The 27,512-nt window shown below is 39.2% G+C and overlaps 1 protein-coding gene across 4 annotated transcripts in view; it reads right to left on the reverse strand.

Annotated features, from left to right (window-relative positions):
* The window catches only part of CASP8AP2 (caspase 8 associated protein 2), a 54,019-nt gene extending 33,254 nt beyond the window's left edge, over positions 1-20,765 (reverse strand). For all 4 annotated transcript variants that reach the window (XR_004300163.1, XM_032409269.1, XM_032409272.1 and 1 more), the window contains exons 1-3: positions 20,685-20,765; positions 5,440-5,522; positions 2,319-2,387 (exon numbers count right to left, since the gene is read on the reverse strand). Coding sequence is in view for 3 of the 4 variants with exons in the window: in XM_032409269.1 (XP_032265160.1) it covers positions 2,319-2,387; positions 5,440-5,494 (124 nt within the window). In the remaining variant the exon portion in view is untranslated. The remainder of the gene's footprint in view (positions 1-2,318; positions 2,388-5,439; positions 5,523-20,684) is intronic.
* Positions 20,766-27,512: the final 6,747 nt, after the last annotated feature.

The following is a 27,512-nucleotide window of genomic DNA, read 5'->3' on the forward strand; positions in this document are numbered from 1 at the left end:
TCTAGGTATTAGTCTTGGCAAAGATTTTCTGAATCTGACACCAAAAGCAAGGGAAACAAAAGCAAAAATACACAAGTAGGACTACATCAAATTAAAAATCTTCAGCACAGGGGTGCCTGGGTGGCTCAATCGATTAAGTGTCCAACTCTTGATTTTGGGTCAGGTCATAATCTCAGGGTTGTGTGATCAAGCCCTCTCCCTATGCTGCTCATGTTCTCTCTTTCTCTCTCCCCCCAAAATTAATTAATTAATTAATAAAAATAAGCTTCAGCACAGCAAAGGAAACCATCAACAAAATGAAAACGCAACTCACAGAATGGGAGACAATATTTGCAAAGTACGTATCTGAAAGGAGGTTAATATCCAAAACATATAAAGAACTCATACCACTCAATAGCCAAAAAAAAAAAAAACCTGATGGAAAAATGGGCAGAGAAACTGAACAGACATTTTTCCAAAGACAGACAAATGGCCAACAGGAACACGAAAATGTGCTCCACATGACTAATTACCACGGAAATGCAAATCAAAACCACAATGAGATATTGCTTTACACCTGTTAGAATGGCTACCATCAAAAAGACAAGAAATAAAAAGGTTAAAAGAGATAAAAATAGTATTTTAATAACTTTGTATAGTGACAAATGGTAACTACACTTACCATGACCACTGCCTCTAAGGTATAGAACTGTCAAATCACTATGTTGTATACTTGAAACTAATATAAGTCTATATGTCAAGTATACTTCAATAAAATAAATGAATAAATAAAAAATAAAAAGCACTTGCCCCACTTAGCACGTAAACGTCCAGTAAAGGTTGCTGTTTGTATCAGAGACCTCCCCTTAAAAAAAACAACAACAACCACAAGACAAGTGTTGGCAAAGCCATGGAGAAAATGGAACCCTTGTGCACAGTTGGCAGGAATATAAACTGGTGCAGTACTATGGAAAACACTGTGGAGGTTCCTCAAAAACTTAAAAATAGAACCATGATATGATTCAGCAATCCCACCTCTGGATATTTATCCAAAGGATATAAAAACAGGATCTCAAAGAGATTGCACACCCATGTTCACTGGAGCATTAATCACAATAGCCAAGGTATGGAAAGAACCTAAGTGTTCATTAATGGAAGGTTAAAGGTGATGTGGTGTACATATACGTGTGTGTGTGTGTGTGTGTGTGTGTGTGTCTACATATACACACACCCAATGGAATATCATTCAGCCATGAGGAAGAAGGACATCCTGCCATTTGCAACAACATGGATGGACCTTGAGGACATTATGCTAAATGAAATAAATCAGAGAAAGACAAATATGGTACGATATCAACTTCCATGTGAAATCTAAAAATGCCAAATACATAGAAAGAGAGACTAGAATGGTGGTTACCAGGGGCTGGGGTGGGGGGTTGGGGAAGAAGAGATGTTGATCAAAGAGTATAAACTTCCAGCTATAAGATGAGTAAGTTCTGGGGATCTAAAATACAGCACAGTGATTATAGTTAATCATACTGTATTACATACTTAAAAGTTGCTAAGAGAATAGATCTTAAATGTTCTCACCACAAAAAAGAGATGATAATTATGTGACAGGATTGATGCAGGTGTTCGCTTAGGCTAAAGTGGTAATCATTCCGCAACATATATCTGTATCAAATCAATACTTACATACCTTAAACTTATACAATGTTAAATGTCAACTATATCTCAATAAAGCTGGGAAAAAAAGAAAATATATGTGCTAAATTTTTTGATGTTGTGTCTACTTCAACTCAAAGGGCGATACATTTCTCCATCTGCATTTCATCCAAATCTATACTGACTGGCTGGAAAACCAATTTACCTAAAATGCTTATGTCAACAAATCAGATGTGAGGATCATATCTGCTCAAAGCTTTGAGATATTTGATTATGGAAAAGGTTTCTAATTTGGTTAGGTCATTCATCTCTCTGCATATCACACTCTTACTGATACATCTGAAAACATTTATAGCAACTACCCTTTTCAAAAGTTCTAATATCATGTAAGCTGTGACAGTATGAGTAGTAACATATGTATAGATACCAACAGCTGCATCTTAATGGTACAAAATATATTTGCTCAAGGTCCAGTTAAATCTGAGACGTAGATGATAGAAAACCTGAGTGCTAGTTTGTTTTACTGATCAAACTTTAGTCAAGAAAATAAAATCATTTCAAGAATGGTCAAATTGTTCAGGAACTATGCATTACTCCGAGAACTGGTAACAACAAAATACTTCCAATGGACTGACCAAATAAAATAAAACTCTTTTATTTTAGAATTTACATACCAGAAACAGCACTGTCCAACCCAGCATATATGTCCAAAGAACCTTCATCATTATTTTTAAGAGGAGAAGCTGCAAGAAAATGAAAGACTCTTTAAAACTGATTTTATGCACTTAGTGAAGTTTTTCTATTCCTACTCTGAAGAAACAGGAAAAGGAGACTTTATTAGCCGTATACCAAAAAAGACCATTGTTTATAAGTTTTTATACTTCCTTATAAACAGAAAGATCTCAGTACACAGATTTATGACTCAGTATCTAAGATTTAAGCTTAAAAACTCACTTTCAAAAAAACTTTTGAGAAGGTTCCAAGTCCAATAATAGCAGAGTAGTTCTATGAGACCAATCCTCCTGCTGTTAACAACTATAAACTCCAAGCAAACTATTAAAAGCTATCTACAGTCAAATGCTCTACCATTAGACTATTATTGCAGTGATCATTTCCCATTATATACAAATACCGAGTCATTATGTCAAACACCTAAACTAATAGAAAGTTTTATGTATAATTATACCTCAATTTGAAGAAAAAAAAAAAGGGCGATCTAAAAAAGTAAAAAGCAACCCAAAGCAGGCAAAAACTGAAGGGAAGACAATACCTGAAAAAGAAAACAGTCTTATATGCATTCCCTATCCTCCTTTTATTACAAATTTTTTGTAGAAGGTTAGGCCCTACTTGCAGCCAACAATGGGCAGTAAAAACTCAGATGGAAACCTCTAGTCCTAATACCTTGAAGCACAAGACAAAGAATTTGGGAGTGGTAATAGCAACTAGAAACTAAGAAAGAAAATCCAGAAAGCCACAGAGAGAATTCCCCAAATTGTGCCCAAATCTCCAAGTGACCCCTAAAGTACATAAGTAAAGGTTAGAACTCCAAAACGTCCAGCTAAAGTTAAAATATCTGAAGAGTTTTCAGCTGCTATCCACCACAAGTAAGACAGAAGTTTAAGTTCAGCCAAGTTAAATACTTGCTGAACAGTAAAAACAACATTCTTCAGAGCAATATAGCATAATCCAATGTTTCCAGAACATAACAGAAATCAGTGTCCAGAATGCAATCCAAAATTACTACATAGCAAATCTTGTCAGAGAAATATAAATCATTAAAACAAAGAATGTGGGGCACCTGGCTGGCTCAGTCGGAGGAGCGTGCAACTCTTGATCTCAGGGTCATAAGTTCGAGCCCCACACTGGGTATAGAGATTACTAAAAAAAAAAATAATAAGCTAAAAAAAAACAACAAAGAATGAAAATCCTAAAACTGAAAACTACAATTTCTACTTTTAAAAAATTCACTGAATGTGCCTGACAGTAGAGCCAGTGAACTTGAAGACAGATCAATAAAAATTACCCAATCTGAAGAACAGAGAGAAAAAGATTTAAAACAAAATCAAACAAATGAATAAACAACAATAAAAGTCTTAGTAACCTATAGGATAATGTCAAAAGTTCTCACATACTATATATCTGGAGTCCCAGAAGAAAAGACAGAATGGGGAGGAAAAATTATTCTAGAAGAATACTAAAGGATACTAGAAGGACTAGAAATGATAAATAATTGAGTAAATACAAAAGACTAATTTTTCTTAATTTCTTTTAATTCTTCTTAATTTTTTTGAAGATACATAGAATGGTTTAAAGTAAAAATTACAGGGGCACCTGGGTGGCTCAGTCATTAAGCGTCTGCCTTCGGCTCAGGTCATGATCCCGGGGTCCTGGGATAGAGCCCCACATCGGGCTCCCTGCTCCACGGGAAGCCTGCTGCTCCCCCTCCCACTCCCCCTGCTTGTGTTCCTGCTCTCGCTATATCTCTCTGTCAAGTAAATAAATAAAATCTTTATAAAAAAAAATAAAGTAAAAATTACAGCTTTGTTTCATGAGGTTTATGACATCGTTAACATAAAAGGATGAATGGAGGTTAAAGACAACGATATATACAAGATTCTACATCTTAGGTGAAAAGGTACAATACTAGGAAGCAGATTACAACATGTTAAAGAAGTATACTGCAATCTCTTGAGCAACCACTAAAAAATAATGCAGAGGTGTAGTCCATAAAGCTAATATATAAATTAGAATGGAATTCCAAGGGGCACCTGGGTGGCTCAGTTGGTTAAGTAACTACCTTCGGCTCAGGTCATGATCCCGGAGTCCTGGGATCAAGTCCTACAACAGGCTCCTAGCTCAGCAGGGAGCCTGCTTCTCCCTCTGATCCTCTCCCCTCTCATGCTGTCTCTCACTCTTTCTCTCTCTCTCTCTCTCTCAAATAAATAAACAAATAAATAAAATCTTAAAAAAAAAATCTTAAAAAAAAAAAGAATGGAATTCTAAAATATATTAACATTTGAAAGAAGGCAAGAAAATCAGAAAGAAAACTGTGAGAAAAACTAAAATAAAGTATTAAAATGACAGATTAAATTCCAATCACAATAATAAAGAAAATTTGGGGGTTAACTGATAAAAGAGGAATAAAAACAGCAGATTAAATAAAAGTATTGTATCAATGTTAAATTTACTGAAATTGATAATTATGCTGTTGTTATATTAAAAAACCTAACTTTTTCGGGGCGCCTGGGTGGCTCAGTCGTTAAGCGTCTGCCTTCGGCTCGGGTCATGGTCCTGGGGTCCTGGGATCAAGCCCCACATCGGGCTCCTTGCTCAGCCAGGAGCCTGCTGCTCCCTCTCCCACTCCCCCTGCTTGTGTTCCCTCTCTAGCTGTCTGTCTGTCTCTGTCAAATAAATAAAATCTTTAAAAAAAATTTTAAAAAAAAATTTAAAATAAATAAAAATTAAAAACCTAACTTTTTCTTAAGAAATACACATGAATTATACAAAAAATGTATGCAACTTGGGAGTAACAAATACCTACTTCGTATTTCTTTGGACATGACAATAAATATCATTATCACTTATACTGGCAAAGTTGTTAATTTCATTAAATTTAAGAGACCTGAAAGCATACAATAAGAAAGTTCACATTTACTAAGCAGTTCCTATTTGCCAGGCACTTTATTGTATTAATTCACTTATGTGTGAGAGGAAAAAGTTAATGAGTGGTATCAATGAAAATAAATTATTTTATAATTAAATAAATTTATAAAGACAGTTAAAATGAGCTCTTACCAGAAAAGACATCAAATAAACTTGTTCCATCACCATTGTCATCATCTGCTGCCATGATCCTATTTCCTTTTGACAGTCGCCATCTAAAGTATTAAATATAAAGATTTTCCACTTAAAATCAACCTCACAATACAGAGAGTAAACCTAGCTTTAAGTTAAAAAGCAACTTCCAAATTTGGACACAATGAATAAATTCACTCTCTATCATCACTTTAAAGAAAGTGCCTAACATTTTCCAAAACCTTAAACTTGCTTATTATAGTTAAATCATGCCACAAAGTAAATGATGCTAATTTTATAAAATAGACCAAAATACAAATTAACTTTTATACAAAAATAAACCAACTATCATACTAAGTAAGTACAACCATGTGGTGAGTTCTGTGAGTCCTCTTAGCAAATCATCCAACCTAGGGTTGGTCTTGGGAACTCCAGACATACATGTTTTCACCAGTAAGAGAGTAAGACAGGTAAAGAGCAAAGAATTTAATACTATACTAGGCCTGGTACAGTGAGATGTGAGAAAAGATGTGAGGAAAAGAGGTATTCTCATACATCACCCAAGTGTATACTGGTACAAGCTCTATGGAGGCAATCTGACAATAGCTACCACATTTTTAAATGCAAATAATCTTTGACCCAACAAGCATATCCAGTAATGTGTTCTACAGATAACAAGCACATGGTTACAAAACGTACGTAAAGGAATATTCAATGCAGTGCTGTTTATAGTGGCAAGAATGGAAGCAACAAAAGAATCCAAAACAGTTAAAAAAAAAAATCTGACTTATCTGACATTCTCCATTCTGCCAGTAAAATTTGCTGAATGGTGCCTATGGTCAATGAACTGTGGCTACTGAGGGTCATTAAGGATACCTGCACCTGTACATTTCTGCTCCCACCAAGATATACTCTTTATCAACAGTCAGGTTACATTTACTACCAAATCCAATTATGCCAGTTTCCTTATTTTTCTAAGTAATAGTATTATGAAGGATTACATTGCCAAAGGAAGTTCTTTTCCAGTGTAATCTAAGCTGAATGCTCTGAAAAGACTCAAGGTGAGTAAGTAAGATACACAATTGCCTGTCAAATCAAGTGAGGTAGAGATAATCCAAAATACTGGAAGAGAAAATCTAGTCTGTACCTATGCTAATTCACAAGTATCTTAACTCCCTTTTAATTTTTAAAAAAAGTGATGGAGGGGCGCCTGGGTGGCTCAGTTGGTTAAGCGACTGCCTTCGGCTCAGGTCATGATCCTGGAGTCCCGGGATCGAGTCCCACATCGGGCTCCCTGCTCAGCAGGGGGTCTGCTTCTCCCTCTGACCCTCTTCCCTCTTGTGCTCTCTGTCTCTCATTCTCTCTCAAATAAATAAATAAAATCTTTAAAAAAACAAAAAACAAAAAAAAAGTGATGGAAATCATAAGCAATGTCTTATGAGTGTGGTTTATGCAAAAAAGAAGTCAGGGGCACCTGGCTCAATAGGTAAAGCATGTGACTTTTGATCTCAGGGTCGTGAGTTCAAGCCTCACGTTGGGCATAGAGCTTACTTAAAAAGAAAAAAAAAAGTCAGAACTCTAATCAGTGGATTCATTCTCAAAGAAAAGGTCATGGTTCTACCACAAGAGATACAATTTATGTTACTCCTTTAAATAAAATTTAAGTATACATCTTTTCTTATTCATTACTCACATTTCCCATTCCAACATTTTTTCCAATTAGCTGATTTGATCAATTGCTATAGCCTGTACAGTAATTACAAAAGGTACAAATGGCATAATCACATCTGGCAACTAATACAACTGACTCTGGGTAAAGCAAAATTCTACTGATGGAGCAGAAACTCAAAGGCTTCCTAACAGTAACCTACTACTAGCTGTAAACTGTCATATGGAGGAGGGAACATCAGTCAATGGGTTTTTTACAGAATGGAGATAATGATTTAGTTAAACAGAGACCAAATAGATCAAAGTTTTCACTGCATATCATTTCACAGTTTTCGTTTTTACCCTGGCAGGTATTGCTTAAAAAAAAAAAAAAAAAAAAAAGACCTACTTGGCCTATTAAGTTAAAACTAAGAAATCAATAGAAGAGAACTAAAAAAGCCTGGATCTTTTGTCCCTCACCGGTCTTAAATTTTTCTACAGTTGCTTATGGAAACATTGTCCACACCTTAATCTCTAGGTCCCTGACCACTGAAAGTATGTTTTTAGTTACTTATAAATTTAATAGAAAGTGACTGCTCGGGCGCCTGGGTGGCTCAGTTGGTTAAGCAACTGCCTTCGGCTCAGGTCATGATCCTGGAGTCCCGGGATCGAGTCCCGCATCGGGCTCCCTGCTCGGCAGGGAGTCTGCTTCTCCCTCTGACCCTCCTCCCTCTCATGCTCTCTGTCTCTCATTCTCTCTCTCAAATAAATAAATAAAATCTTTAAAAAAAAAAAAAAAGAAAGTGACTGCTCATTTCTTAAGTCATATCATCTGTTACATTAAGAGTTCTTCAAAATTATTTCTGAGAATAATATGTACAGTAATATGAAGTAGTCAAATTATATATGTAATTTCTCACTACGTACACATAAAAAGTTAAAGGAACTGTGGCAATTATCATGCCTCTCAATTTCAAATCCACCCTTCTGTGATAATGAAGAATGGCCTTGTAAATATAAGGCCTTTGTAACTGGCTCAGTGTTAAACCTTCTCAGTAGAGTGCTGAAGAGACACTGGCAAGGAAGGTTTTTCCTCCTAGTTTCAGTGAGCCTGGCTAGCCAGGCTCCTGCAGAACATCTTTCTCTGGCATCTAGTTCCTGCAGCAGATAGTCTCTCCAGCACCAGGCTCCTACAGGGCACAATTTCTCTACACACCCACCTCCTGTAAGTGAGTTTCTATTACAAAGGACTCCTGTAGGACCCAGCTTGCTACTGCCAGGCTCATGGAGAGGGCAGCTTCCCCAACTCTTGGATCCCACAGCACTTGACAGCCAGCAGAATACAGGAGCATCCCTATGCATCTTTTCTACCAGATTCAAAGCAATGTCACCAGCAGGGCACTTAGCAACTTCTCTACCATTCACTTAGCCCCAGCCATGCACCCTCCAACGAGGGGGAAGACAGCCTTTCCTTGGATGATCTATCTCAACCCTAGAGGATGGCCACTCTTCTCATCTTCTATTCCTATGTTCTTTAGAGTTATCTTTAACTCTCACCAACCAATTTCCAGTTACTCCAACTGTCTGTTAATAATTCTTTATTCTAGGGCCACCTGGCTGGTTCAGTCAGTAGAGCATGTGACTCTTGGTCTCAGGGACGTGAGGTCAAGCCCCACAATGGGCATGGAGCCTACTTTAAAAACAATAATAATAATAATAATTCTTTATTGTAAGAATTCTCTTTTCAAATTACTGTGTGGTTTTTGTGGTTTTTGTCTCCTGACTGGACCCTATCTGACACAGAAAACAGTCATAATAGAGATTTTAACACACTTTTCTCTGCTGATCAAGCATTTAATTAAAGATATAGGTCTGAATACAAAACTTACAGGTCTGATCTGATTTCGTATCCCTGCATGCAACAATTCAGAGAACTTATATTATGTTCAGGTACATCTATAAGAATTGACTACATATCATGACAGAGCAATTTTCAACAAGTATCACAGAAGTGCTTTTATCAAAACCAACAAAATTCAGGGATGCCTGTCTGGCTCAGTCTATGCAGCGCGCGATTCTTGATTTCAGGATGAGTTCAAGTCCCACAGTGGGCATGGGAGCCCACCTTAAAAAATAAAAAACAATAAAATTCGAAGTTAACAATGCACTCTTAAATTTCCCAGCTCCTTTGGAAATTTGCAAGCATAGGTCAAAGAACAAATATTAACAGAAATGGGGAAATATAGAACTGAATCACAATGAATACACCATATAGCAAAGTTTGTGGAATACAATCAAAATAATACTTTTAGAGTAAAAGAAGACAAAGTATTAATGAGTTCATCATCCAACTCAAGAAGTTAGAAAAAGGTCCAATAAATGTGTATTGTAGTTTTAAAAAAAGGTCAGAAAAAGAACAAAGTAAACCCAAAGAAAGAAACACATAAAGAACATAAATTAATAAAAAGCAACAAGCACTATAAAGATGAATAAAAATAAACGCTAGTTCTTTGAAAAGACAAATTAAATAGGCAAATGCTGGGCCAAACTAATCAAGAAAAAGTAGACACAAACATTAGGAATAAGAAAGGAGTGACAGCTTCATATATAGCAGAGATTACATTACTGAAAGAAAGCTCTAAGCAAAATAAATCAGTCAGAGAAAGACAAATACCATATGATTTTACTCACTTGGAATTTAAGAAACAAAACAGATGAACACGGTGGGGAGAAAAGGAGATAGGCAGAGCCAGACAGGCTCTTAACTATGGAGAACAAACTAGGGGTTGCTGGAGGAGAAGTGGGCAAGGAGGATGGGTTAAATGGGTGATGGGAATTAAGGAGGGCACTTATTGTAGGAGCACTGGGTGTTGTACGTGATGAATCCTTAGACTCTACATCTGAAACTAATGTTATACTGTATGTTAACTAACTGGAATTTAAATGAAAACTTAAAGAAAAAAAAATACTATGAAAGAAAGCTCAATGAAATGGACAGTTTTTTAGAAAAATGTAACTGGCCAAAACTGACTCAAGAAGAAACAGAAAACATGGACATATTTAGGATGATGAGAAAATTTGATACAGCACTTAATCTATTCATAAAGAAACTACCAAGCCCAGACAGTTTCACAGGTGAACTCTACAATACCTTCAAAGAACAGATAAAACATAATATATTCCAGACAGCAGAAAGGGAAAAAAAGGCTAAGAGACAAGTAATTTCATAAAGTTAGGACAGTGTAGACATCAAAACTGGGCAAAAATAGGACAAAGTTGGGGCGCCTGGGTGGCTCAGTTGGTTGAGCGACTGCCTTCGGCTCAGGTCATGATCCTGGAGTCCCGGGATCGAGTCCCACATCGGGCTCCCTGCTCGGCAGGGAGTCTGCTTCTCCCTCTGACCCTCTCATGCTCTCTCTGTCTCATTCTCTCTCTCAAATAAATAAATAAAATCTTTAAAAAAAAAAAAAAAAAAAATAGGACAAAGTTGGAAAATTACAAGACAGGAAAACTATAGGCCAATTTTCTTATGTGCATAAAAACAGCCTTTAAAAAAATTAGCCAAATGCATCCAGCAAGCCATTAAACAAAAAACAAAAACAAGGGGTGCCTGGCTGGCTCAGTCAGAAGAGCAAGAGACTCTTGATCTTAGGGTTATAAGTTTGAGCCCCACACTGGGTGTAGAGATTATTTAAAAATAAAATCTGTAGGGGCACCTGAGTGACTCAGTCGGTTAAAAGTTCCTGATTTCAGCTCAGGTCATGATCTCAGGGTTGTAAGATCAAGCCCCGCAGCGGGCTCTGTGCTCAGCAGCGTCTGCTTGAGATTCTCTCTCCCTCTCCCTCTGCACCCCCCTCAAATAAATAAATAAATAAATAAAATCTTTAAAAAAATCACACACACACACTACAGACAAGTGAGCTTTACCCCAAAAATGCAAGAATGGTATAACATTAAAAAGTCAATTAGCATTAGTACTGTCCTCTGGTTAGTAATTTGCTTCCCAGGGGGTTATATGTTAACAGTTCTAATACTATTACACATGTATATTGGAAATGAACAATTTACATAAATGCATGATAGATGGTAGGAACTGTATTTTTCACTACTGAAGTGGGAGGTTACAGAAAAAAAGAGAACAAGCTAGAATGATCCCTGTGGTAATGGATTAGAGTTGAAGACATCAGGAAGAACCTACACTTAATTTAATGCAGATAATGATATAGATAATGATATTTCTAGATATAGAAATATTGGGGCACCTGGGTGGCTCAGTCGTTAAGTGTCTGCCTTTGGCTCAGGTCATGATCCCAGGGTCCTGGGATCGAGCCCCACATCGGACTTCCTGCTCAGTGGGAAGCCTGCTTCTCCCTCTCTCACTCCCCCTGCTTGTGTTTCCTCTTTCACTGTGTCTCTCTGTCAAACAAATAAATAAAATCTTAAAAAAAAAAATTGATAGATATATATATGTATATATATACACACACACATTAGTTAACAGACACCCATATATTTCTTTGCTCTATCAGCTGAGAGGGCCTAAAAAACAACATCCCAATAGCCGTAAGCACACCTAAGTATTCACATCTTGGCTTCTAACACTATTCTCCATTAAAATGGACCAGGGCTCCTGGAAGAAATGGCTGATTTTAAAACAAGAGCAGAAAATACACAAGATGAAATTAGAGCATCTTCTAGCACACACACAAAAAAAAAAAATTGATGAAAGGGGTGCCTGGCTGGCTCAGTCAGTAGAGCATACAACTCTTGATCTCAGGGTTGTGAGTTTGAGCCCAACACTGGGTGTAGAGGTTACTAAAAAAAAAATAAACCTTTAAAAAATTAATTAATTAGGGGTACCTGGGTGGCTCAGTCAGTTAAGCATCTGCCTTTGGCTCATGTCATGATCTTGGAGTCCTGGGACTGCACCCCACATTGGGCTCCCTGCTCAGAGGGGAGTGCTTCTCCCTCTGCCTCTGCCTCTGTCTCCGACTAATGCTTACTCTCTCTTAAATGAATAAATAAAATATTTTTTAAAATAAATGAATAAATAAAAATTAAAAATTAATTAATAAAATTTTTAAAAATCTTCCTCAAGCTTAAAAAAAAAGATTTATAAAGGTATGTCAAAAGGGCACTGGAACCAACTGAAAGTTCCCAAGAGCCAAGAGCCAAAGCTGGAACAATTTGAGCAACAAATTAAAGTAGTATTAGATTAGGGGCGCCTGGGTGGCTCAGATGGTTAAGCGTCTGCCTTCGGCTCAGGTCCTGATCCCAGGGTCCTGGGATCGAGCCCCACGTCAGGCTCCCTGCTCGGCGGGAAGCCTGCTTCTCCCTCTCCCACTCCCTCTGCTTGTGTTCCCTCTCTCACTGTGTCTCTCACTGTCAAATAAATAAATAAAATCTTTAAAAAAAATAAATAAATAAATAAAGTAGTATTAGATTATAACCCAAAATATAAAATAAATATATATGAGTCCATACTGATACCAATAAATTAGTAAATGGAGAGGAGACAAATTATCCATGCAGAATTCCAAATAAATTATGTTATTTATTTATAGAGCAGGCAGGGCATAATTTCACACTATCAAATGTGCATTAGTGACTTCCTTCCAAAGAGTAGAGTACGAAATGGGGTGTAGAGAGGGCTTTACAGTGAGGAAACCTGACCACAAACACTTCAGTCAGATGATCAAGTCAATATCAACAGTCATAAATCATGTTGATAGTATGTACTCTCCATATGATGTGATGAAAATGGCACTTTACCTGTGAACTTCACCAAAACCCATAACCTCAGACTAATCATGAGACAAACATCAGACAAATTCTAATAGTAGAGTATCTACAATACACCTGAATAGTTCTCCTCAAAACTGCCAAGGACATTAAAAACAAAGAATGTGGGAAAGTGTTACAGTCAAGAGCAGCCTTAAGACGTGACAACTAAACATAATATGGTACCCTGGAACAGAAAAAGGGTAAACATTAGGTAAAAATGAAGAAAATCTGAATAAACTATGGATTTAGTTAATAATGTATCAGGGTAGGGGCACCTGTCTGGCTCAGTTGGTAGAGCATGTGACTCTTGATCTCGGGATTGTAGGTTCGAGCCCCACGTTGGGTGTAGGGATTATTTAAAAATAAAATCTTTAGGGACGCCTGGGTGGCCCAGTCAGTTGAGTGTCCAATTCGGTTTCAACTCAGGTCATGATGTCAGGATCATGGGATCACGCCCTGTATCAGGCTCTGTGCTTGAGGTGAAGCCTACTTGGGATTCTCTCTTCCTCTCCCTCTTGCACCTCCTGCTCCTACTCGTGAGTTCTCATGCTCACTCTCTCTCATAAATAAATAAATCTTAAAAAAATTTTTTTTAAATAATAATAAATACACATAATTCATATATAGGAAAACTCAATATCAAAGTTGGAAATGTTCCCCAACCTTATCTATAAACTCAATGGAATTCCAGTCAAACTTAAGAAGTTGACCATAAAATTCAAATTGAACTGTAAAGGGTCTAGTAGAGTTAGGACATTTTTTGTTTTGACAGAAAGGGAGTTAAGCTTTTTATGAAGTATAACATAAAGAACAAAACACAATCATAAGTATACAGTCCTATGATTCTTGACAACCTAAGCACATCTAACTGCCACCCGGATTCAGAAACAGATCATTATCAGTACCCTAGAAGTACTCCTCATGCCCCCTGGTAGCCACTATCCACTCCCAAATGTTGGCAAAGATGTGTGAAGAATAAAATCATACACATTGCTGATGACTTGCTTTGTAGAAGAAGGACCTGCATATCAGTGGAGGAGTGGGAGGTATCTGTGGAGATATGTAGATTCTAAATGAGAAGAGGATTGGAAGATAAGACTGTCATAATTAGAGTCAAACAGAAGATACTAAATGTCCAAGGAATCTGGTCTTGAACATTCAGAAGGTCAGAGTACGGAAGGTTTTTGAGTTAGAAGCATTAGTATAAAGAAATGAAATAGTAAGATTAATGTGTGGAATGAACTAGAAAGACAAAAGTATAGGAAAAGAAACTGGAAAGTAGACTACTATGAGAGTCCACATAATAAGAAAACCCAAGATTGAGACAGTGAGAATGAAAAGAATATGAGACATAATAATGGAAGAAAGCAAATAGGGTAGATGCCTGGATATGGGAAATATAAACAATCATCCCCTGCCTCAGCTCATTCTCAAGCTACAAACTTCCATTATCTTTGACTCATATCAACACTTACTTTTCTTATATCCACACTTAAAATCACAAATCCTTAGTGATTTTATTTTTAAATCTCTCAAATTTAATGTCTCCTTTCCACTCAGTTATTCCAGTTTCTGATATAATTATTTCTCACTTAAATTATTACACAGTATCCTAGCTGGGGCGCCTGGGTGGCTCAGTTGGTTAAGCGTCTGCCTTCGGCTCAGGTCATGATCCCAGAGTTCTGGCATAGAGCCCAGCTGGCATCAGCCCAGCATCGCTTCCTGCTCAGCAGGGAATCTGCTTCTCTCTCTCTCTCTCTCTCTCTGCCCCTCCCCCCACTCGTATTCTGTGTCTCTCTCTCTCAAATAAATAACATCTTTAAAAAACAATAACAGTTAAAAAAAAAAAACTTCTAGCTAGTTTCCATACAACCAACACCTTTTTCCTTCTACCACTTTTTTTTTTTTAAAGATTTATTTATTTATTTTTGAGAGCACGGGGGAAGGGACTGAAGGAGAGGGAGAGAGAAAATCTTAAGCAGACTCCACGCTCAGCACAGAGCCCGACACTGGACTTGATCTCACAACCCTGAGATCATGACCTTAGCCGCAATCAAGTCAGACACTTAACTGACTGAGCCACCCAGGGGCCCCTCCTTCTACCACTTTCCACACTAAAGCCCAAATCCTGTTGATGTCTAACCTGTTTCACTCCCAGGTTAAAAACCTTTAAGAGCTACCCAAAACATTACTGAATTAAGCTTTCCTAGCACAGAACAAGGCCTTTCCAGAAATATCACAACTTTTCTATCTCACACTGCTCCCTTCACCTGCCCCATTTAGCCAAATGAGAAATTCTGTACTACCACCACGTTTCTATAATGCAAGGTAGCACACACATTACTGAGAAGTAGAGAACGATTTTAGCATAATGCAGAAATTATATTGGTTCAGACAGGGATCTTCCCAGATCGTTCAAGTTTTGAACCGTTAAGTAATAGCAGCTAAATGCAGCAAGCCTTGAAGGAATCTAGTCCTAAGCTGATGCCATTATCCTAGATGCCCATTAGTCCCTTCTTCCTCTGGTCTCAGTACAGTAACAGGCTTTGTCTTGCAGGGTGTAAGCATGGTTTTCCTCAATCTTTGGGAGGCAGCAGGCGGGTGAGGGACCCAAACACCAGGCAGTGAGCCAAAGCCATTCAGTCTGCCATCACAGTATTTCACACAAAACTTGCAACTGCCTTTACATCTACAACCTGTGATGTTTATTTATGTCCCTGTTCTTGTCTGCACAAATCGACAGCTTCAATTCTTCCTTTTCCTTCTTCTATCAATCTACCTTCATCTTTCTTTTTTCTTAAGAAAAAAATCTAGGGGTGCCTGGGTGGCTCAGTCGTTAAGCGTCTGCCTTCAGCTCAGGTCATGATCCCAGCGTCCTGGGATCGAGCCCCGCATCGGGCTCCCTGCTCAGCGGGAAGCCTCCTTCTCCCTCTCCCACTCCCCCTGCTTGTGCTCTCTCTCTCTCTGACAAATAAATAAAATCTTTAAAAAAAAAAAAATCTGTATTTACTGAGATATTTATTAGGAATTTCACATGTGTTAACTATGCCAATATTTTTTTTTAAGATTTTTTATTAGTAACATGAGTAGATAGGTTTTGTGTATTCTACCCGTTTTTCCCATAAACCCTGTTTTAGTGAGTTACAGAACTGAAGGTTTTTCAAAAATGCATACATTAAAGCAGAAATGTCTGTACTTGCAGTTCCTGAACTATGCCATGTACTTCAATTCCACAGTATCTTGCTCATTCTGTCTCTTTACCTGGACTGCTCATCCTCTTCCCAAACCCAGCTACCATAAAAGAGAACTCCCTTTTCTAGAGACACAGTTAATCCTCATTCCCTTATTGTACTGACATACACTGAACACACCATTACATTTAGCTACCCATTGCAATCATTTGCTTTCTAAAGTTGTTCTTAGGCTTTAGCACGCATCAGAAACACCTAACAGAGTTAGAACACAAGGCTGATGGGTCCATCCCCCCAAAATTACTGATTCCGTAGGTCTGGAGTGAGATTTGAAAATCTGGATCTCCACTGCTAGTCTAAGGACCACACTTTGAGAACTACCTTATTTTTTTTTTTTTTTTTTTAATTTTACTTTTCAGTAATCTCTACACCCATCATGGGGCTTGAACTTACAACCTCCAAGACCAAGAGCTGCATGCTCCACTGACTGAGCCAGCCAGGCACCCAGAAAACTACCTTTATTAGACCGTGCTGTCCAACAGAACTTTCTATAATGATAAAATTCTTCTGCATATCTGAGCTGTCCAATAAAACTACTGAGCACATGTGGCTATTGAGTACAGAAAATATGCATAGTGTGACTGAGTATATTAGTTGTTTTTTTTTTTAAGATTTTTATTTATTTGAGAGAGAGTATAAGCAGAGAGAGCAGCAGGCAGAGGGAGAAGCAGCCCCCCCCACCCCCACCCCACAGAGCAGGGAGCCCGATGCAGGGCTAGATCCCAGGACCCTGGGATCATGACCTGAGCCGAAGGCAGACGCTTAACCAACTGAGCCCCCCAGGCGTCCCAAGTATATTAGTTTCTTATTGCTGCTCTAACAACTTACCACAAACTTAGTGTCTTAACGCAAATTTGTTATCTTACAGTCTCGTTTACCACAAAAAGCTTACAGAAAGGACTTCACAGAGCTGTAGTTATTTCAACTTCAATAACAACTAACTAGCTCTAAATGCTATTGGGTCCTTATAAAAATGTATTTGAATGCTGTCCTAAGGCAATGAAGTCGGGGACATCAATATCTTATTTACTATAACTGCAAAGCAAAATTTATTTCATTGGGTTAAACACTTGATAAGCAAACATAAGGGGGTAGGGGATAAAGAATAAGTACTGCCAGAAAAAGTAGGGGTACCAGATCAGATTTATAGACTCCTCTGCTGCTACCTCAGAATGCTTGAAAATTGGGAACTGTTGGTACTAAAATACAAACCAATAGTCAGCAATAATATGCTAAAGCTAATAAACACATTCCTCTAAGTCCAAACTCACCAAGTCCAAAACCAAGAGATCATCTTTCCATCAACATCTGTCACCTCCTGACATCTCTACTTCTTTGAGTAGCACTCGATTTCCCTAATAGCCTACTGATACTAGCCCACAATGTGTCTCCCATTTATCCTCATTCTTGCCATCTGAATTTTATTTCAGGCTCCACTACAGTTACCTAATTATCTCCTCTCTCCAAATACATGTTACACACAACTGCTGGGTTAGTTTTTCTGAAGCAATCCTGCTCATATCACTTTCTGCTCAAAAACTTTCCATTACTTCCCAATGTCTATTGAATAAAGTCCAAACACCTTACCTTAATATACACTGATGCCTACTTTCTAGCCCCATCATTCACTATCCTGAGGTTTCCAAAATCCCAAGGTTCAGTCAAAATGGGTTCCTGTTTGCAAACACAATTCCTGATACCATCTCCCCACTATATCTAGGAGCTCACAAACAAGTCTGGGTGTGAATACCCACAGATTAGAATTTGAGAAGTAAGGTTTTAGAAAAGTCAGGCAATATATTACACAATTACCTGGACTTTTCCAGTACGAAATGGGAGAAACCACTGAAGGTCTTTAAAGCAAGAGAATATCATGATCAAATTTGCATTTCACGAATTTAACTCCAGCAAGAAGAGTACAGAAAATATTAGTAGCAAAAAACAGAGCAGACTATTAAAACAGTACAGGAGACAAAGAGGGGTGATTAAGTTATTAGCAGTGGAAATAAACAAGCAGATCTGAGATTTCTGCGAAGAATCAAAAAGATTTCATGGAAAGTGTATTCAAATGTCCACTCTTGACCACTTCAAAACCACAGCCTGAGCTGTCTTTTCAAAATGCAAATCTGGGGACACCTGGGTGGCTCAGTCAGTTAAGCGTCTGCCTTCAGCTCAGGTCATGATCCCAGAGTCCTGGGATTGAGCCCCACATCGGGCTCCCTGCTCGTCGGAGAGACTGCTTCTCCCTCTCCCACTGCTGCTGCTCCACCTGCTTATGTCAAATAAACAAAACCTTTAAAAAAAAATGCAAATCTGATCATGTTCCCCCCCTGTGCTTAAAACCCGTCCGTGCTTCCTGCTGATTTTAGATTAAAAAACAAATTTTGTCACAATTTTGCTTACAAAGTCTAGAGTGACATGGCCTCTGCCTACAATTCCAGTTAGTCTGTGTCCTTCTTCCCATTTCCCCGCAGTCTTTACTCTTGATCATACCGACGTTCTTTCAGCTCCTTGAACACGCCATTGGTTCCCTCCCACCACAGCGCCTCTGCAGGGAGTGCTCTTTCCTCAATGCTCCAAGTCACTTAACTCATCTCTGGTATTTTGGCTTAAGTAATGTTTGAGGCTTCCCTGGCTACCCTCCCTCTCCACTAAGTCAGGCCCTCTCTATTATATTCTTATACCACTGTGTCCTTTCTCTATATGGCCTCTTCTCAGTTTATGATTACATTTTTGTGGGAATTCCTAAAGAAATGTCCATCTCACCCACTGGACTGTAAGCTCCATGAAGACCAGGACTGGTTCTGTCTGTTCACCAGTGTATCCCCAGCTCTCAGCACAGGGCTTTCCAAGTCAGTAGGTAATAAAAAAAAAGTATTTGTTGAATTACTCAAATTCCCAATTTATTAACAACAACTGTGAAGTTCCTAGCTTTGGTAGAACCAAAGAAAACAGGATGAATTATCTGTAGGACAGGCAAGGTGAAGATGTCTAATAGATAACTGGAAACTGGAATATGTAGCACAAAAGACAAAACATAATCTGTAGAGATCAGATTACTCTCTTGAAATCACAAAGGCCAGTGATTCTCCTGGAAAAAGGAGGAGGGAAAAGAGGAAGGATTATGTATCAGAATCTCTCGGAAAGAGGGCTTATTCACACATGCTCTCACCTTCCCCCAAATGAAGATTTCAATATACAATGCAAGATACTACTGATACAGGAGTGTTGCACCTATGCAAAGTGGAGAGGCAAAATTTTACATGTTGAGAACCATGATGATGAAAGAAAATTGCTGCAAGGTCACTCAATCATTTTAGGAACAATTCCAATGGATTCAGATGTGAAGACAAAGCTTATGAGAGAAGGAATACCTAGCCTTTTTTGATAGGACAATGTTTTAAAAAGACAGTCTAAAGGAAATTTTCTTAAAAAAAAAAGAAAGACTGAAATAAGCATTTGTAGGGAAAAAACCAGGGGAGGAGAGTGTATCTTAAGGCTCATGGGAAAGGCTAAATGTAATACAGCAAGATCCCTGAAGAAAATGTAAAGGGAAAATAATAACAAACACCACATATACTGAACGCTATATGCCTGGATCTTAAATGTTCCAAATACATTATTTTAAATCTTCCCACCAAAGTCCCATAAAGTACATACTATTCTTTTTCCCGTTTTATAGATTAAGAAACTTGCCCCAAGGTCAAACAGCTGATAAGTGGGATATCTGGGATTACATTCCAGCTTCTTCATTAAAGACAAGAATATTCATTAGAGATAAAAGTATAATTTTTTTCTTTGAAAGGGGGCCACCTCTTGTGAAATGGTTAGAAACGCTAGAAGATAACTGGGGTGGGGGTTGGGGAATTCTTGCCCTGGTCTCGGTCCCACTCCAATCAAAGAAGCACTGTGCGAGATGGGGGAGGGGCACCGAGGAAGGGGAAATGTTTGGAGCTGTAGGTGCGGAGAATCGAAAAGACCAGGGAAGAATCTGGAAAACACTGGGAAGAATGAGAGTCAACGCCAACTTGATCCCTGAAGCACAAATCCCGAGCTTCTACGAATTCTACATTAACATCTGAGTTGGGGCCAACTATGTGTCAGGCGCTGTTCTAGGCGTTGTGGAGATCAAGATAACTTCTCCGGGTATTACAGTCTCGGAAACAAACATCAGTGATGACCTGACACTTAGGAAAGACACATTCCTCCAGAATCGCATCCGAAAGCTTTAAGTACATTCCAAGACAAGATTGATTTGGGGGGGAGGGGCGGGAGGAGCAGTCAGAAGAGCAGTTCCTACATGCGCTCGCCCCAAGCACCCCTGGATACTCTCGAGGGACCACAGAGAGACGCAAATACGAGCCCAGAAACTACACCCGAGGGCGGCGGGAACGCAGCTACCTGCGGGCCGCGGACATCAGGTGCGCCCCCCTCCCCCGACTCCGCGGCTCCCTTGGACTCCCTGGCTCCCCGGAAACCGCCGGCTTCCGCTCGGGGCACTACCACGCCGTTCAGTCTCTTCCTGAACAGCCCCGCGCCGACCGGACCCCCAAATCAACTTACCCGCCCTGCCTAGCCCAAGATAGCCGGGGATCCTCTCTGGACACCGAGGTCTCCCTTGCATCTCCACCAATGCCAGTACGCAGTCAGGACGCGGAGGCGGGACTGAGCACCCATGGCCAATCAGACCACACGTAAAGCACGTCCCGGCGCACATAACTAGTTCCCGCCTTTGGGAGGGCTAAAAAAAAAAACACGGTTGGCGCCAAACTCGCGTAGGCTTGTGCGGACTTTAAGAGAAAGGGGCGGAGCCTAAGCTGGCGGGGACGGAGATGGGGCGGGGCTTCACTGCGGAAGGGGCGGGACCTTAGAGAAGGTGGGGGCGGAGTCTGGGAGAAGATAATGAAAGGAAAAGCAAACTCTGAGAAGGCCTTGTCATTTATTTAGTCCTTTATTCTATAAATTCTATTAAATGTCAACCGCGTGCTAGACGTGGTGCTGGACTCTGGCTCCATAATGATAAATAATCACTGTTCCTTACCCTCAGACAAGGGCAATGGCATGTCTGAGGCAAAAAATTTATCCTAGGGCATTGGGAGCTTTGAAGAGGATACCAAGTCAAGTCGGGTAGGAGGAACAGGAGAGCTTTCTAGAGGGTTGAATACCCGAATTGTCTAATAGAACTTGCAGGAACTAGAGATGCCGGTGCCTCCAGAGGTGGGGCCTACGCCATTGATTGGTGGGGAAGTAAAACAGAGATGACTTCCTCGGCTGCCTGATCTGGGGATCTTCATCTTGATCTCTAACCGTTTCCTCTTGTTTGTCCATTTTAATAACTTGTAACTGTCGTATGAACTTATTGCATATTTTTAAATTTTTCGGAAAGACCCCCATTTGGGAGAGTATGTTCTGGAAGAACACTCGTTTCCTGGATTCTACCCCAACCAGCTTTGCTTCTGAGAAGTTAGGTAAGCATTCCAGGTAGTGGAGACTGGGAAAGAGTAGAGGGTGTGCAACTACGAAGCATTTATTGTTGCTGGAGCATGAAGCGTGAGATGAGGCTAGTGGGGGAGGCAGGGGTCAGAACTTAAAAGACCTTACATCTGTCAGAGAGCTTGGAATTTACTTTTAAATGATGAGGCATTGGGGACCACTGAAGGATTTTATGCTTGGTGTGGTCCTGATCTGATTTGCATTATTAAAATCCTCTGGCCTTGAGAAGGAGGATTTTGAGATGCTCTAACAGTGATCCAAGCTAGAGAAAATGAGGATCTGGAGGAAATAGTAGGTAACAGAGAGAATAGATTTTAGATATTTAGAAGATGAAATCAACAAAACTTGGCAATTGATTGAATATGGGTTTTCAGCATGGGTGCATAATGGTGACATTCATCAAAAAATATTTGTTGAGAACATAAACTATATATCTCAAAAATAACTGAAGTTTTCCCCCAAACGTATCTTCCAGAGAAGAATGTCCCTATTACTGAAGTCCTTACAAAGCCTCTAATTTTACTGGTACTTCTTAAAAACTTTACATTGAATAGAAAGTAGTGATTGGTTTAAAAATATTTGCTTGGAAAGACTTCAATCAATGCCAACTTGGAAATTTGGGATACTTCTAGAAGTCAACTGAAGGAATCAGTATTTTTTTTTTTAAGAAAACAAATGTAACACAGTTACATGTTTTATGAAATCTGAACTCACAATTACAAATGTTGCTTTAAAAAAAAAAAAAAAGCAATTTCTAGGGGAGCCTGGCTGGCTCAGTTGGTAGAGCACACAACTCTTGATCTTAGGGTAGTGAGTTCAAGCCCACCATTGGAGATAGAGCTTACTTTTTTTTTCTTACTTTATTTTTTATTTTATTTTTTTTATTATTAACATATAATGTATTATTTGCTTCAGGGGTACAAGTCTGTGATTCATCAGTCTTACACAATACACAGTGTTCCCCACAACACATACCCTCCACAACGTCCATCACACCGCTACCTCATCCCCCTAACCCCCTCCCCTCCAGCAGGGATAGAGCTTACTTAAAAAATAAAAACAACAACAGAAAAAAAGCAATTCCTGAAGATGTCTACATGTACTTACATGGGGGTAATCTACAAGGTATAGTGTTAAGGAAGGGAAAAGTATAGCATGGAATGCTAGCTTTTGTGTAAGAAAAAATGAGGAAAAGAATATACATATATTTGTTTATTTTTGCATAAGAAATACTTGAAGGGTAAATTAAAACCTAATAAAAGGGTAACTTACCAGGGAAGAAGCCTGGCTGGAGGGGATAGAGAGTAGAGGGAAACTCCTTTGAATATGCCTTTTTTTAAATTTCCATTTAAGTATTTTTATATGCAAATATACATGGCTTTTCTTCCTTTTTTAATAACTGCTTTATTTTTTTAATAACAGCTTTTTTGACATATAATTCACATACCATATATTTCACCTATTTATTTTGTTTGTTTGTTTGCCTTTTTATAACCTTTTGCTTCTGCTTCATGGAAGTGTTTCATATATTCAAAGATTGAATCAAATCAGAAAGAAAAAATGCTAAAATTGAAAATGAAATAAATGAAACTAACTGTGTAAGCAAGAGAAATATAACCACTCAAACCAAATAATTATCTCAAGTGACATTTAAACACAGTGGTCCGACTGTACACCATTAGTAGGGTATATCCAAGCACAAAAACAACTGCAGAGAAATCATATACTTTATGCAGTGGTTTTATTGTTAGTCTTTTTTTTGTTGTTAGTCTTAATATTGTAATTTTGAAACCATTTAATGTATATTGTAAGACAAATATGTAATATATTAATATTTTTAGGAATCAATATATTAAGTGGAAGAGAAAAGAGATCCAAACATAAAATCAAAAAAATTAGTGGGGGGAGGAGAATGATAAAAAAAATTAGGGGGAAATCTTGTACTGTTATATCTGAATTGGAAATGCCAACATGACCTCATGATTTTTAAAAATATGTATTTCTTGGGGTGTCTGGGTGGCTCAGTCGGTTAAGCATCTGCCTTCAGCTCAGGTCATGAGCCCAGGTCCTGGGATCGAGCCCCACATCAGGCTCCCTGCTCATGGGGAGCCTGCTTCCCCATGCTTGTGTTCTCTCTCAAATAAATAAATAAAACCTTTAAGAAAATATGTATTCCTGGGCACCTGGGTGGCTCAGTTGGTTGGGCGACTGCCTTCGGCTCGGGTCGTGATCCTGGAGTCCCGGGATAGAGTCCCACATCAGACTCCCTGCTCAGCGGGGAGTCTGCTTCTCCCTCTGACCCTCCCCCCTCTCATGCTCTCTCTGTCTCATTCTTTCTCTCTCAAATAAATAAATAAAATCTTTAAAAAAATATATGTATTTCTTACTTCTGTTCCTTAAAGGGTCTGGAAGCAATACCTGACTAGCAATACATTCAACAATAAATTCTGACTTCCCAAAAACCTAACTACTAATAGCCTTCTATTAGCCAGAAGCCTTACCAATAATATAAACAGTCAACTAACACGTTTTGAAAGTTATATGTATTATATACTATATTGTTAAGATAAAGTAAGCTAGAGTAAAGGAAATGTTACTGAGAAAATCATAAAAAATCATAAGGAAAAGAAAATACATTTATAGTACTGTACGGTATTTATTTAAAAAAAAAGAAATCCAGATATAAGTGGACCTTCGTACTTCAAACCTGTGTTGTTCAAAGGTCAACTGTATTCTTTTTTTTTTTTTAAGATTTTATTTATTTATTTGAGAGAGAGAGAATGAGAGACAGAGAGCATGAGAGGGAGGAGGGTCAGAGGGAGAAGCAGACTCCCTGCCGAGCAGGGAGCCTGATGCGGGACTCGATCCCGGGACTCCAGGATCATGACCTGAGCCAAAGGCAGTCGCTTAACCAACTGAGCCACCCAGGCGCCCGGGTCAACTGTATTCTTATTAGATGGTGACCAACTGCCAACTGATGCATTCAGATCCTTTCTGTAAGAGAGTTTTAAATATGAAATACACAGCAGAGAAAAGGGTAATTGATACAGCTGAAACCATAAGGACAGGGAGGGACAGAAGAGTGAAACACCAATAGAAAGGAACTGAGTTGTAAATTTGACAGTCACTACAAAAATGAGCAATAGACACAGATGCTTTTTTTTTTTTTTTTTTTTTAGGATTCCATTTATTTGTCAGAGAGAGAGAGAACACAAGCAGGGGGAGCAGCAGGCTGAGGGAGAAGCAGGGTCTCTGCTGAGCACGGAGCCTGAAGTGAGACTTGATCCCAACACCTGAGATCATGATGTGAGCCAAAGGCAAATGCTTAACCAACTGAGCCACCCAGGCATCCTACCAAGACACTTTTAAGACCATGACAAGACTACTGTCAATCATTAGCATTCCTTCTGAGGAATGGGGAACAGGGAGCTACGGCTCTAGCCTGCCTCAGCAACCCACTGCCAGAGCTTCCTGGGCTCCCTTTCCTTCCCCATGCATCTTTCACTGCACCTAAGCACTTTTCTCTTCCTTGCAACCTGGAAGAGCCAGACTCTTGGATCACAGAAGTGTGGCACTGTCAAATGTTAATTCTCTTCTTTTCTTCAGTGTCTCATTTGTTCAATACTATTCTTCACTTTAACAAATACTTATTGAAGACATTATAGGCTAGGCAACATACTAGGTGCTGTGGTTGTTTAAAAAGAATTTAGGGGTGCCTGGCTGATACACACATATCCTTTTCCTAAAAGATACTGGCATGGTGATCTTAGTTGGATTCATAGCATCTGTTTGTATGAAGTGGCTAGAAGACTGTGTCCACAGCTTTGGAAAAATATACACTCTGGGAAGAAGTTGCTGTTCTTGGACAGTGGCATTTATTAATTCATTCAGAAAGCACTTATTGAGTGTGCTCTGTGTGCTAAGGATATAAAGAGAAAGGCCCAACCCCAGAAAAAGAGGATGACTGATAGTTCTAAATGGGAGCATATGGAACAGGGTCCTGGGATCAGCCCTGCTTCAGGCTCCCTGTTCAGCGGGGAGCCTACTTCTTCCTCTCCCTCTGCCCCTCCCCCTCCTCGTGCATGCTCGCTCTCTCTTGCGTCCGTGCGCTCTCTCTCTCTCTGTGTCAAATAGATAAATAAAATCTTAAAAAAAAAAAAGAAAAGAAAAGTAGATCATGTTAATTGTAGTGGAAATGGAAGGAGTGAAGTCTATTCCAAGCACAGAGTACAGTAGGAACAAATGCAAGGAAAACAGCGTAGTTTGTTAGGAGAATAATGTTCTACATGGTTGTATAATGAACTTCATTAATTCACAAATAGTTATTGAGTCTATTGTGTGAGCCAACCAGTTTTCTTGAGGGGATTCTATGATAATACTATCTACCTCATAGGTTATTGTGAGGATTAAATGGGTTAACACATGTAAAACACCTAGAAAGGTCCCTGGCATGGGGTTTAGAGGCCTTGAAGCAAAACAAGGCCAGTGAAAGTGGTTCTGGAGAGGGTGCCTGGCTGGTTCAGTTGGAAGAGCAAGCAACTCTTGATCTCAGGGTTATAAGTTTGAACCCCATATTGAGTGTAGAGGTTATTTAAAAATAAAATGTTTGGGTGCCTGGGTGGCTCAGTTGGTTAAGCATCCGCCTTCAGCTCAGGTCATGATCCCAGGGTCGTGGGGTAGAGTCCTGCATGGGGCTCTGGGAGTCTGCTTCTCCCTCTCCTTCTGCCCCTTCCCCCTGCTCCTGTGCTCTCTCTCTTTTTCTCTCTGTCAAATAAAGAAATAAAATCTTTAAAAAGTAATTTAAAAAAGTAATAAAATCTTTAAAAAGTAATTTAAAATCTTTAAGAAAATTAAAAGATGAGGGACGCCTGGGTGGCTCAGTCAGTTAAACAGCTAACTTTTGGTTTCGGCTCAGGTCATGAAATTGGGGTCCTGCGATGGAGCCTTGCGTCAGGCTCTGTGCTCAGTGTGGAGCCTGCTTGAGGATTCTCTCTCCCTTCATCCCCCTCCGCCCCTCCCCCTGCTTGCTCACTCACTTGCTCACTTGCTCTCGCTCTCTCTCTCTCTCAAATAAATAAATAAATCTTGAAAGAAGGAAAAGAAGAAAGGAAGGAAGGAAGAAAAAGTGGCCAGTAGGAAGCATGGTGCATGTGAGGGAGTATCAAGAGATGAGAAAGCAGAGGGTCAGCAAAGTACTACCCATGGGCCAAATCTTGCTCATTGCCTGGTTTGTGCAGTCTGGCCCATGAGCTTAAGAATGGCTTTTACATTTTTAAATGGTTGGGAAAACAATCAAAGGAAGGATAATATTTTGTGACAGGTAAAAAGTAAGAAATTCGAATTTCAGTCCCTATAAAGAAAGCTTTATTGAAACACAGCCACATTCATTTGTTTCTTTATTATCTGTGGCTGCTTTCACACTACAGTAGCAGAGTTGCAACAAAGACCGCACAGCCTGCAACACCTAAAGTATTTACCATCTGGCCCTTTATTGAAAGAGTTTGCCTTTCCCTGCTCTAGGGGAAGCAGAGACTTGTTTAAACCACAGTTAAGGAGTTTGGATCTGTCCTGAAAGGCAAAAGGGAGCCAGTGAAGGATTTTAAAGCAAAGATTTATGTTATAAAAATTTGTAGGGAAGCAAAATAACCCCATGACCTCGGGGGCTTGTATCTCTATTGAGGAATGATTGTTTGGCTTTACCTGGTAGACCAAAGAGGGCCCTCAGCAGAGGAATTTGATCTTACCCACTTAAAGAAAAGGTGGAACTTTTTAAAATATATATTTATTTATTTTGAGAGAGAGAGAGAGAGCGAGAGAAAGTGTGTGCAAGCAGGGGGTGGGGGCAAAGGGAGAGGGAGAGAGAGAATCTCAAGTAGAGGCCCTGCTGAGCATGGAGCC

The sequence above is a fragment of the Phoca vitulina genome, unplaced genomic scaffold, assembly GCF_004348235.1.
Source record: "Phoca vitulina isolate PV1807 unplaced genomic scaffold, GSC_HSeal_1.0 scaffold11, whole genome shotgun sequence".
Lineage (NCBI taxonomy): Eukaryota > Metazoa > Chordata > Mammalia > Carnivora > Phocidae > Phoca > Phoca vitulina.